Source organism: Jatropha curcas, chromosome 4 (assembly GCF_041381405.1).
Source record: "Jatropha curcas cultivar XTBG-Jc1 chromosome 4, XTBG_Jcur_1.0, whole genome shotgun sequence".
In the NCBI taxonomy this organism is placed as follows: Eukaryota; Viridiplantae; Streptophyta; class Magnoliopsida; order Malpighiales; family Euphorbiaceae; genus Jatropha; species Jatropha curcas.
The window spans coordinates 30060045-30073939 of record NC_143154.1 but is presented as its reverse complement, the minus strand read 5'-3'; the positions used below and the strand labels follow the sequence as shown (position 1 = coordinate 30073939).

Genomic DNA, 13895 nt, shown 5'->3' with positions numbered 1-13895 from the left:
TTCTTTGAGCTTTGCTCCTCAAGAATCAGAAAGATACAATAATTTGCTTATTGTGCATCAGTTGCCAAAAATGCCAATGTTTTGCATTTTGATGACTATCCAATTCTAAGGCAGGCCAGAGACAGACCTCTGTTTTGCTTCCAAATGTTTAATCAGAATACCCAAAAGGTGGCAAAGTCTGCAAAGATTTTACCAGACGGGTGGAAAAGTTTCCCGGTCGTTTAGGCCAACACTTACAAGAAATTGAACAAAACACACCATTGAAGCACCCTGCCATTATTTAGGCAGGGAACTATACCGCAAACACTGTTATATATTGACAAGTTAGTTTGATAATAAACCAAATTTCCTGCACTAACTTACATCAGATTAGGTCAAGGAGTTGCATTCAAGAAAGTATTTAGTATTGGAGCCATGTCATAAGCCATTTATACAGTAGTTCTTGGAACTGGATCTAACTGGAGCAAAACCACTTAAATTAATCTAAAAACTAATTAATTAAAGGTCAGTAAATAATCAGTTGCAGGCTCTGGAAACCAAGACAGTACTAAAGGGATCATCTTTTACAACTAAAAGAATAAAAATCAAGTCTTTAATGTCTATTTCAAGCAAATTATCTGCTTTTAATTGCAAAATTAATCTCCTGAAAAAATAAGACTCTTTTCCCTTCCGTTAGGCAAAGGGAATTCAATCTTCCTTACTAAATGACAAATAATTTGTTTATAAGGAATTGACAGGAAACTCGATTGATTTAAAAAAATTGAAACGACAGACAGACAGTGGAAATATTTCTTAATAAAATCATTAAATTTATTTAAGTTACAATAATATATTGCCCTTAATTTAATATATTCAAATACTAAATTTTTAAAAAATTGAAACAATAATTATTGGTCATATATAAAAGCTAACTGTAGAAAAGAGATCACCTTGAAATAGGCATGGCCACCGGTTCGGTTCTAACCGGAACCGAACCGGAACCGAACCGTACTGTAGATTAACTGGAACCGGACTGAAACCGGCGGTTCATAATTTTGAACCGGAACCGGCGGTTCAAGGGCCGGTTAAGGTTCGTGTGGATGTTAAAATATGAACCGGAACCGGCCCGGAACCGGCGGTGAACCGGCGGTTCCGGTCCGGTTCGAACCGGATACACAAAAAATTGTAGCTTAAAATTTTTATAAAAAAATTTATATCAATTGATTTTATTGTAGTTGATTTGATTTATGGTGAAGAGAAGTAAAATGATATATAAGTTATAAAAAGTTGTGAAAAAAATACACATTTTTTGACTTAATTTATATAAAAAATGGTACATGAATAGTTGATTTATATAAAAAAAAGAACTTTCAAGTGTACAAAAAAAGAGTGTAACGGATAGTTTTTGATATGATAGGTGTTTTTTATTTATTTTTTGGTAAATAAATTTTATTCATTTATTTATTTATTTACTGTAATTTACTAAATTATATAAGGGACAGTTTGGAAAACTAATAAATGAGACACATGTATAAATATGATGAGTTGATGATTTTTTATTTCACAATCAATTATATCCTAACTCTTCTCTTATTCTCAATTAAAATTCTCTCAAATTTCCATAGTTCATTATTTTTTCTATTGCTTTATTTTCCTTAATGTTGGAATTATCTATTGTTTATTTTTTATTTTCTTACATCCAATTCCAAATTCTTTCTCTAATCTCAAATTTTTCCATTCATAAATTTACTTCATTTTATTTTTTAAATAATTTTCTTAGTATTTGAAAATAATAATTTCCAACTCATTCCATTAATTTTATATTCCATTTATAGTTTTTTATATTAGTAAATTAGCAAAATTTGAAAATTTAATGTAATAATAGTTCTAAGTTAGTTAATAGATGTTTTTCTTTTAAAATTTATAATAATTCATTTAGTTAATAAAATTTAAACATTTTAAATTTATTATTTATTCATGAATTCGGAATCAAAATTTTATTATTTTTTTAAAAATTTGCGTAATGCCGGAACCGAATCGGAACCGTAATTTGAACCGTCGGTTCGCCGGAACCGTGCTGAACCGTGCCGGAACCGGAACCGGAGGTTCAAGGGTCGGTTCCGGTTCAAAATTTTAAACATCTCGAACCGACGGTTCAGTGAACCGGAACCGGCGGTTCACTGAACCGGCCATGCCTACCTTGAAAGAAGAATTAATAGGGTCCGCATGCTGATTGTTATATTAAAATTGTCATATTAGTTAATTGTCATATTAAAATTCAAAGACTTATTTGAAAAATTGTCTTAACTTTTTTTATGTTTAAACTTAAAACTTTTGTAATATTTTAGGTAATATCATTTATTGTTATATTAATTCAATCTTTTAAATGAAAAGCAAATTCCAGATTTACACAACTATATATATATAGATAGAGAAAGAGAAATTTGCATTAGGAGAAATTTCTATGAATAAAATCAAATAGTTTCATGCTTTTAATTTGTTGTCAAATCATATATTATCACATGCTTGGATATTACAATTAATAAGAGTTTCATCCAAAATATTAATAAAAACAAAATTATTTTCATTCTTCATCACATTATTAATATAGTCCAAATTCATTATTGTTTTCTTTTTTATTTATTAGCATTTTGCTCCTTTTCTGCAATCATAAGCGACAAATCTAAGCATTCATAGAAATAATAATATATATATATATATAAAAAAAAAAAAGCAAGTGGATGACATTATATAATTTAAAAGAAACATTTGCTTGGTATTTTGTTTTTCTAATTTTCCCCCATTTCTATTTAGAGAAACCTTCATGTACAGAACCCTCTTGCTGGCATACGTTTTCATGAATTGAATAATCAATTGCAACTATCCTTTTTTATTTGAATTACACAATACAATCTAGATTTGGATTTTCGTTTTCGTGTTGTATTTGTTTTTTTGCAGATTTTGAACGGAGATGAATATTTTGGAGATATTTGAAGATGAATGTAGATAATGATTAGATACAAACGGATGTTGATATTATTTAATTTCAAAAATAATTTTTAAGATATTAAATCAATTAAATATTAATATGTGACTAATTAAAATATAGATAATTAAAAAAAATTCTTAAATTCTAAAAAGCTTTCATATAGATACATAGATAAAAAAAATGGAATACAATTTAATTAATAGATTTTACTAGAAAACAATAGTTTTGATAAGGCATTAAAGCAATCTCTTCATAGATTGTTGATTAAGATTAGTGGCTTTTCCATCATCTTCACAGATTAAAAAATAATAGTCAGATAAGATAAAAAATTTCAAAAATTTCAAATTCATAATAATCTATATATACCATTTAAACTTTGAAAATATATTAAACATATAATCAAAGTAGAAAAATAAAATAAAACTCTAAAAATTCTTTAAAAAAAAAAATAGAAAGCAAGAGAGAATGTCTTGAACTTTTATATAAATTTTTGGCCCCCGTGGTTAAAGTCTTGTTCTGCTCATGCTTAAAGTTCTGGAGGCATGGAAGCAAACCAGAAGTTGCATGTCATGCTTCACTAATAACTTAGGCTCTGTTTGATTAAAGTTCTGATTTTTTTTGTTTGCGAAATATACTTTCTAAAAACTTTGATTTTCCTAGAAAATATATTCAATAATAAGAAAACGTAGTTGATAAATATACTTTTGATCATTGATTAAGAATCCCCTAATCCAAAGCATGCATCTGGATTAAACATGTCTTAACCTCCACTCACTCAATACAATTATTAAATCAAGCATTTTGTACCTTACAGGTTCCTGTTGAGCTCTATAACATAGACTACGAAAAAATTACTGCAATTGGGCTTGTAACACTATATAATTCAGAAGTCCAAGTGATATATCCTTGTGCAAAAGCTCCATTTGCATTTCCATTTCTTCTAAATGTCACTGAGTATGTTGCTTTCTGGTTCTCAGAGTTACTGAAAACTAGAGCATTGGGTTTTACTTCAACATCTACACCTGGAGGTGCAATAATCTCAGGGAGGAAAGCTGAGCCTGGGAGGCCAACATTTGTAACTGTTCTTAGGTATGTCTGTGGAGTGGATCCCAATTTGATAGAAAATGAAGGATAATTCAGTTGAGCTTCAGGTATTCTTGAATAATTTGAGCATTTCACTGGTCGCTGAACGATTAGTCCCACTTCTTTGTCTGAATACGCCAAACCACATAAGTAAGGGATGTAATCATCAGGTTGGATATCATAAACTAGCCCTGGATTATTTGCTTCTGATGGATTCACATGGCCTGAGCCCAAATCAAACACATTGGCAGGAACAAATTGTTCATCTGAAATAGGCTCGCCTAAAAGATTGGATATACGAGCAGTGGTCATAATAGCAGATTTTATAGCAGCTGGTGACCAGTCAGGGTGTGCACTTTTGAGCAACGCAGCCACACCACTAAGATGAGGGCAAGACATTGAAGTTCCTGAAAGAAAATTAAATGTTGACTTTGATTTGATTCTATTATCAACTGAGATTGGCCAAGCTGCTAAAATGCTAACACCAGGCCCTGTAATGTCTGGTTTAAGGATTCCCGGACTTGCTACACTAGGACCTCTTGACGAAAATTCAGCAACCTGAGGAGCTTTCGGCAAACCAGTTACAGTTCCTTGAAACAAGATTGTAGCTACTGGGGAAGATGTGGAGTTAAAATAGGATTTAATTGCTATTCCATCAACGTAATTCACATGCGATGCAGGTAGCACGTGAAAATCAGCTTCTGTAATGTAGCCATTGAGCTCATCATTCATTAGAATCATAGCAGCACCACCATTATCCTTCACTTCTTGGCCTTTGTCAATTCTTTCTATTTCTCCTCCACTCTCACACAACACTATCTTGCCTTTGACATCAACTTTTCTCAATGATCCTGGTGCGCAAAATGCAGATGAAGCATTACCATTTGCACCTGCATAAACAAGTGGCAAGAATTTTGGAAGTAAATCTTTCGGCTGAAAAAGAGATTCCCCGTAAAATGTTGACATATTTCCAAGCAGTATTGTTGCTCTTATTGTTCTATCAATAGTACTCGCTCCTACTGTTAAAATCCAAGGTGCTTCGTTTGACAAAGAACTATTGCCAGGACCAGAATTGCCAGCTGAGCAACTAACAAAAATCCCTTTTCGTATAGCCCCATATGCACCTATCGCAATAACATCGTGAAAGAAAGGAAGCGAAGCACCACCAAGGGAAAGGGAAAGCACATCAACACCATCATCAATTGCAGTATCCATTGCTGCCAAAACGGCAGTTTCGGGACAACCAAATCCTGCACAAACTTTATACATTGCCAAGTGAGCTAATGGAGCAATGCCAACTGCAGTGCCATTAGCCTGTCCAAACAAGTTTGCAGATTGAACAGGACTTCCAGCTGCTGTGCTAGCCGTGTGAGTCCCATGTCCGAACCCAATTGGAGGCTTACCAGCAGAAATGAAATTTCTTGCGCCAATGAGTTTGTTATTACATACAATCTCATTGAATTCACATTTTCCTTTCCATTTTGCTGGTGGGGGAGGCATTCCTTCATCGCTAAAAGAAGGATGATCAGGAAATATTCCAGTGTCTAAAACACCAATAATAACTCCTTTACCATAACTTGAATAGTTCCAAAATCCAACATTCTGTTGCAAACCCAAGAATCTAGGACTATGAGTTGTGTGCAAATGCAAAACCTTCTCCGGTCGGGCTAAGAGAAATCCCTCTTTCCCTTCAATGGATTTTGCTTCTTCTGCTGTCATTTTTGCAGCAAACCCAGAAACCACATTGTGATAGGAATATACAATGCGAGCTGTTTGGTTTGATTTTGAATTAGAAACTGGCAAAAATGACTGATACCAGATATCTAAATCTTTAGCTTGCATGGATGCTGCACTTTCTGGTTTCTCCACAAGGACAATGTAAGTTTCAATGTTTCTTTCTTCTGTAGTTGCTAGAGAGGAACTAGCTATCGAAACCAAGCTAAGTAGACAGATAACCACCATCTTTGGTAATAACTCACACTTCTTGTTCTCCATTTTAGAACAAGAACTAGAAAATGCTCCCAGTTTGATTTCCTATACACTGTCCTTCGAATATGTATATATAGAGAGAGTCTAGGCATATAATCTAGAGATATGAGTGGAAATGGCAATGGCCGGTTCTCGTAACTGAAAGAATCAGTGTTACCAATATAAAAAAGTTTTGACTTTGAATAAGACATGGTAATCCTCGCCATGAATGCAACAAAGCAACTATAACCAAAAGAATAATTAATACCTTTTTAATATCATATTTTCATTAAGTAACAATGCGAAAAAAGGGAACTTTTTAATAAGAAACAAGCTGCGAGGATTCAGAGAAAAGAAGGAATTGAGTAGAGATCAATATTATTGATTAACATCTATATATTGCATAACTTACATGTAGAATCGATAGCTACTGCTAACTGATTGCTTAGCTGTACATTTTGGTTATAACAAACTAACTTCCTCTGACTGACTTTGGCGCCCTTTTTCCCTTTTGATTGCTGATCTATTTAACATCTAACACAAGCCAACACTATTAATGTTGGCGAAAGGAAATGCAGAATATGATAGGCTTTGTTAGCAAAAGAATTATCAAAGTAAGATGAGTTTCTTTTCTTTTCAGGCTTCTTCCTGCCTTTCTCCAATTGCTGAAACTTTCTACAAACATCAATCAAGTGGTTTGATCAGTAAAAGTCAGCTGCATCTCAAGACAAATTTATTTATAAGATGAGAAATGAAAAACTAAAATAATATCACATGGAAAGGTATATGGGCCTCGTAATGCGCTAAGTGGACCCTGAAATCTATTGATGGCCCAATTAGTACTGCCATACAAGAGAGGCCCAAGCTGATGGAGGATTTCTCATCCAAATATACATATACATATAGCCAATGAGAGGGTACTCCATATTGTATATCCTCCAGCATTATTTTCATCCATTAAATATCTCAATAATTAAAAAAAAATAATTATTTTTAACTTTGAGCACATATATTTTATTTTTTATTTTAATTTAATATTCCATTACAATAATAACATTATACATAAATACACCTTAAATTTAATATTGTGTTTTAAAAAATAAATAACTATAAAATTTAATATGATTTTGCAAAGAAGTGTTCCATTGAACTTAAAAAAAAAAAAAAACAAATGTAAAATTCCGAAGAAGCATCTAGAAACTAGAAGAAAGAAGGGCGGCTGTGCCTGAAACGGAAATGATGAAATGAAATAAAATAAAAAGGCAAAAAACAAAAAAAAAGAAAAATGGCATTTCTCAGGTCAGTGACAACAACTACAAAGACTGCCATAGCAGCCTCTGCCATACCTGCGGCCTTTGCTTTTTCATCGATCGCGTCTCCCTCTCAATCTTCTCATCCAAATCATAAATCCCACAGCCTCTCTTTCCTCTCAATTTCCACTTCTTCCCTTCGCTCTCCAGCTCGCTTTGGCCTTGCCAAAAACTTGGTTCAGCCTCCCTCTGCTGTTAGCATGGACACATCCACTTCCGATCTCAAAACCACTTCTCAGGTTCCCGATTTTATATTACCCATTTGTTTTTTTTGTCAAAATCTTTCGTTTTTGGTGTAAATTATAAATCTCGTGATTTTTGCCTGCAGGAAGATGTAATATTGCCTGAACTACTCGTAAGTCAAATTCTTGATTTCGATATCTGTTTCAGCTTTATTCTATCGCATTTGAGCTGATTTGGGTATCTAATTTATGTGGATTCTATTGATACCTGTGAAATTTTCGGTCTTGATGTGAAAACAGACGGAATTTATGGTGGATATGAAGTGCGAAGGTTGTGTTAATGCCGTCAAGACTAAGTTGCAAACTGTCAACGGTATTTTTGTTGCTTAAACAATCATTATTGATTGTACAATATGGGTCTCTTTTTATCCTTATTTATGGTATGCTTGGTTTTCCATTTCGCGGGGGAAATCAGGAGTGAAGAATGTGGAGGTGGACTTGGGCAATCAAGTGGTAAGAGTTCTTGGCTCTTCACCTGTAAAGACGATGACGGAAGCTCTGGAGCAGACGGGTCGAAATGCCAGGTTGATTGGCCAAGGTGTTCCTGAAGGTTGGTCAATTAGCATTTCTAGGATCTTTATTCTGTTTTAATAGTGCCTTCTTGGGTATTTATTCGTCTTCTAAACATGTTTTTGTGAATGAGTTAGACGTGTAGATTTCAATACTTGTCTTTATTGCTTGCGTATGCCTGCTATGAAGCATGAATAGAATTAAATTGTGATGCGTATGTGATATCTTTACAATATCTAGAGGCATTGCTAAGCAATTCAATTTCCTAGAATCTTAAATTTAGAATAAAAGATCAATAGTGATTCCTTGATATTCACATTATTTAGCAACAGAGAGTCTCATGAAACACTATTTTTGATAGCTCTACCTTATTTCAAGCTTCTCCGTACGAGATGTTGGATAATAATTCAGGAAGTACTTGGGGAAACTAATTTGCGGAGGAACTCCCTTTCTGGCAATTCCTGAAATCAACCTTTCACGTCATAGATAGTCTGTAGAAAAAGCCTTCAACTTTGATTATGACTTTTATCTGCATTTAACTTGCTAGTATCAATGATACAATCATTGCTAGTTGCAACAGGAATACTAGTTAGATATAAATCTCCTATCTTTCAATATTATTCTCTTATTTTTCAAGCATAATTAAGACAATTGAAGCCTTTTGAAAGGGAAATTGCTAATCCAAAAAAATTTTGTCTGTTGATATGTAATGGTTGTCACCTGTTACAGCACTTCTCTGATTTACTTTCTGTTGCCTATGGCACCTTTAAAGAGTAAATGTGTTACGAAGAAACAAACTTTTCATATTGTCAAAATGTAATTACACTGTCCGAAATAATTTACCCTTGCTTTTGCCTCTCAAGACTTTTTAGTATCTGCTGCTGTTGCTGAATTCAAGGGCCCAGACATTTTTGGTGTAGTTCGCTTTGCTCAAGTGAATATGGAATTAGCCAGGGTTGAAGCTAACTTTAGTGGATTATCACCTGGGAAACACGGTTGGACTATCAATGAGTTTGGTGATCTGACAAGAGGTGCAGCAAGCACTGGGAAAGTGTATAATCCTACCAATCAAGCAACTGGAAAAGAGGTCTGCACCACCATATGCCAGCTTTTAGTATGCTATGCTTGTGTTCTTTGCCACAATTACTGAGTAACACTAACAACTGATGTAAAATACAATGAATGTTAACATGCTGTATAATATTGCTTTATGATATTCATTTGAGCAATTGATTGACCTTTCCACATCTTTCTCCAACTACTTCATTTAAATTACCTGCTCTTTCAAAAAATTGACAATAATCCTGTGCTTGACACTGTAGATTGGTCGGTTAGAAATTTTTTGGCCCTTCTTGTCTTGTGGTCTCCCATTTTTATGTCAATTTTGCTTGCTCTGCACAATCCAGTTATAATAGCATTCTCTAACCATATTCCTTGATTTGTCAGCCACTTGGTGACCTGGGAACACTAGAGGTTGATGAAAAAGGAGAGGCCTTCTTCTCCGGTGTGAAACAGAAGCTAAGAGTTGTTGATCTTATTGGGAGATCAGTAGTAGTATATGGAACAGAAGATAAATCAGATAGTGGTCTCACAGCAGCAGTAATTGCTAGAAGTGCCGGAGTTGGTGAAAACTACAAAAAGTTATGCACATGTGATGGGACTACCATTTGGGAATCAAGTAATAAAGATTTTGTCACAAGCAAGGTTTAATGATTCTAGTAAAACCTTGTACATGAGCACTTAAATCCACTTTTTCACCCAATGTTGTTCTCTACATGTATAATCTATTCCAAGTTGAATGTAAGAAACAAAATTTACAGTTTTATCTAATAAAGAAAATGTGTACTGGCTCCTATTTTTGAAATGCAACAGTTACCCTTACGGACGAATTGCTTTGGTATTAGTTTTGTGACAGGGTCAGCAATGTAGCCTGGTTTATTACTTTGCATGGGTTTAGAGATGTTCTTAGTAATTGGTACCTGGTGGTGAGTGGTTGACTATTGTTACGCCCGAAGGCTTTGGTCGAGCAAGACCAAAACAATAAAATTTCGAATTAATGATGTAGAATTCTCGAAGGAATGGAGCTAAGCTAACATCGACTGAGGCATGAATATTAATATTTTCTCTGGAAAGGAGTTGGACGCTGCAAAGCTCAGTTCTCCCACGCACACATATACATACACCAGAGAGGAAAAAGGAGGAGAGGAGAGGACGGCCCGAGCATAGAGCTTATAACGAAATGTGTAAGCTTGGCTAGCTCAAATGTAAATCGCTTTATCTGTACAAAGGCAAGCAGAATTTCCTCCCACCTTCTAGCTCAAAGGCAACTTAGCAGATAGCTTCAATCAACACAATTTTCATGATTAAAATGACGATCCAATAAAATTTAAAATCTGACAGTCATCCATAGGAAATTGATAGTGCACTGATCAGCGTTAACTTCAGCCATATGGTCACATGGAAAATAGGATGGACCAAGTCCACAAAATCTATAACATAAACCTGAATAATCAGATAATAAAACCTCTCTAGTGGCTGGAGGAGTTTGAGGATCAGGTTCTCAAAGGCAATAGTCCTTCATTTTTTGCCATCTCGTAAAGAGCAATGGCCATTAAAACCTTTGCATCAGCTGTCATGCGCCAAAGCTGCCCATAGGGAACAACACGAACCTTAATCAGCTCACCATGGTCTCGAAGGCCTGTCTCTTTTCCTTGCAATTGTGAGATAATTTCTTTATCAACACATCCTCGATAAAGGAACACACTAATTTCTTCGTCACATCCTCCCTAACCATGGAAAGGTGAACACATAATGTGAGGCACAGATTATATCTTTCTCAAAACTGTGACTGTTCCAAAAAAAAAAAAAAAAAAATACAGAGAGAGAGAGAGAGGGAGAGAGAGATAGACTTGTAAAACGTGATCATGTTCCCAAGCATACCATTTGAAGACTCACAATACATTTGTGGATATTACAAATACTTGTATTTATTCAAAATGACCCCAGATTATAAGTATGACCTTTATCTTCTTAAACATATGTAGTTTCCGTTTCAGACTATTTAATTCATAACCCTGAACGTCATAGCATGATCTTTACAAATTAATAAAAATTCAAGCCCAGTATAATGCTTCCCTTGTTCCTTAATCTCTGGAGATATTTCTCCATGAATGCTCAAGTGTTATAAACAGTCTCCAAGTTTTTTCACATTGTAGGACCCAAAAAAATTCAAAGGATTATTAAATTATTTTACCAAATAGCTTAATTGGGAAACAATACTTGCAATTATAACCAAAAAAAGTGGATGAAAATTTACGCCAACATACAGGAGACGGAATGACTCTGCATCCGGTAGAAGGGTCCAGGAAGGCTGTGAGGTCAACCATGTCTTCCAGCTTTAAGCAAATACCAGTCTCCTCTTCAACCTGTCAAAGTCATCTTTGTCATACACTAGGAACTATATTGGACTGTAGATCTGCTTAATTATCCAATATCCTTTTCCATGTTGAGTTAGGCTTTAAAGGATCATTGAGTAGTCAGGTTCTTTCCATTTGTTTGCTGTTTTTTGGTTGTATCTTTCTGTTTTCTTGAGAGTAAAATCATTTCTTTACAAAAGCTGAGGAGTGAGAAGAAGAGACCTCACGAACTGCAGTTCCAACAAAATCACCCTTGTCATCATCCAGCATCCCAGCAGGTAATTCCAAAACAAGCCTCCCAGTGGGAACCCTAACCTTAGACACGCATGAGAGTTCATGAGGGTTTATGGTGAAATAACAATATAAAAGTTACTGTCTTTTCAACTTAAAAGATTTATGTTCATTTTCAACAAATATTGAAAAAATACAGATAATTAAGTTGCTAAAATTACCTGTTCTGTAAGAACAGCATATTTCTCGCCTTCACAGTCCAAAATAATTAGCACAGCTACAGCTGGTCCCCGTGCAAATACTATACCTGGAACCTAAACATGTTTTAGTCCTTACAGAAAGATACAAGACCACAGCATTTACCTAGTTGCTCGTGGAATGGTATACGAAAAATATATTTCCACGAATGAACAAGGAAAGCTGCAATTCATGGCTCTAATTGGAAACTAAACTAAAGAATGAAATTGAGATATTTGACGAGTCAAATAATATGATTAAACAGTACATAAGAAATCATGATCGAAAAATGAAACAAATAAAACAAGTTGCAAAGGTAAAAATTATGTATACTATGGTTGCCAGGCTCAATCCGAGTTGAACATTAAAGGAAAAATTTACACCTCAATGTTACGCAGGGAGATGGACAAGTACCTTTTTCCCTGTTTCCTTGTCATAAATATCTGCCTTGAATTTTACAAAGCCAATGCGCTGTCCAAACATATCCACTCCCTATACCAAATGGCCCATAAATAAGAACACGTAAATCAAGGTAACCAAAGTTATGACACAAAATGAAGTGGCACAATGCACTAAACTAAAAGCAACAGTTTTTAGTTTAAAGCATTTCAACATTTCCTACATACATTCAGCTACAGGTAATGAGATTAAATTGGCAGCAGAGAAAATTAGAAATCAAGCTCATTTATTTTCCAGAAAAAAAAAAAGAATCCTATTGTAGCTACGAAGGAATAGCACTTTAGGAAGATTAAAGTCATTAGTAAACGATGAAAAACTTACCTGAATAAGTACTCGTTCTAAGGAATAAGCGCCGGTAGCTAAAATCCCAGTTTCAGATTGCAAGTTCTTTAGCCACTGCTTAAACAGTAATGAATCAATAGCATTCCTGCAATCCCCCGAAGAAAAGAAATTATCTTAAAGAATTAAAGCTAATTGTTTGTTGAAATTTTCAGTCAACAAAATAATAGCATATAAAAATAAAATTGGAAACGAGAATTCTTGTTTTAGACTCGCCTGAAATCGGTATTGGAGACGCCAGGAGAAGCTTCGATCTGGACGGGTTGACCCGGTTGACTCTGCAAGGTGAGGGAGTGAGTCAGGGGCGGCGGTGACACGGTTGACATTTTGATAGAAAATGCTCTGTCACTTTCCCATGTTTTATGATGCCGAAGGGAAAGAGACCGTGGCATGAACCGTTTTGGGAGTGTGAGCAGAGACATCGATCGGAAGCTTCAAGAACAGACTGACGAGCTCGATTTCATCCCTCCCACGAACAGCTCACTACCTATGCGCACGGCACGTGCAATTAGCAAATAGCAAATAACTATTTAGTGCCTAAATTTGATCGTAACTACACCTTCATTCGTTCTATGTTATAAATATACTAGCGCGTGCTTTGCTATGCACAATTTTAATAAATACTAATTTTTAACATTTAATTTTAATTTTAGTATTTCACTTTTGATTAATCATTTCAAAAAAAAAATTAAAGATTTTATCATTTATACGTTAAAATGAAATACTTATTATCTCAAAGTATAGTGTATAGGATCCACTTTTATACTAAACTAATCACAAATAATGTTTTATTCAAATAAATATATTTTCTTAGCATATATTAGAAAAAAAGGGTATATGGCTTTTTTTTAAAAAAAAATTATTTTTTAATTTGATTTGGTATATATATGAATCCCCGTACCTTGGATTTATGCAAATTTTTATATAAATAGATATATACTTTATGGATTACACTTGTTTAAAATCTATCCTCTCATACATGGACCTAATTATTGAAATATAAATATAGAATTACTTATTATTAGTTTGGTCCGTATATAAAATATAGAATTACTTATTTACATATAGATAGATATATAATTTATAAATAGATATAGAATTAATTATATTTTATCTTTTTTTTTTTTTTTTT

The 13895-nt window shown here is 34.1% G+C and overlaps 2 protein-coding genes and 1 pseudogene across 2 annotated transcripts; 1 reads left to right on the top strand and 2 right to left on the bottom strand.

Annotated features, from left to right (window-relative positions):
• Positions 1–3657: 3657 nt before the first annotated feature.
• On the bottom strand, positions 3658–6105 carry LOC149497208 (subtilisin-like protease 3 pseudogene; annotated as a pseudogene).
• Positions 6106–7254: 1149 nt separating this feature from the next.
• Positions 7255–9945, top strand: CCS (copper chaperone for SOD1). Its single transcript, XM_089720463.1, has 6 exons — positions 7255–7568; positions 7658–7684; positions 7812–7884; positions 7987–8121; positions 8945–9168; positions 9528–9945. The coding sequence occupies exons 1-6, from the start codon at positions 7305–7307 to the stop codon at positions 9789–9791; spliced, it is 987 nt and encodes a 328-aa protein (XP_089576589.1). The 5' UTR covers positions 7255–7304; the 3' UTR covers positions 9792–9945.
• A 490-nt stretch (positions 9946–10435) lies between these two features.
• NUDX14 (nudix hydrolase homolog 14) lies at positions 10436–13309 on the bottom strand. Its single transcript, XM_089720464.1, has 7 exons — positions 12980–13309; positions 12746–12851; positions 12380–12457; positions 11950–12042; positions 11720–11812; positions 11408–11506; positions 10436–10867 (listed from the first exon to the last, which is right to left on the bottom strand). Exons 1-7 carry the CDS (start codon positions 13183–13185, stop codon positions 10634–10636), a joined length of 909 nt encoding a protein of 302 aa, XP_089576590.1. The 5' UTR covers positions 13186–13309; the 3' UTR covers positions 10436–10633.
• Positions 13310–13895: the final 586 nt, after the last annotated feature.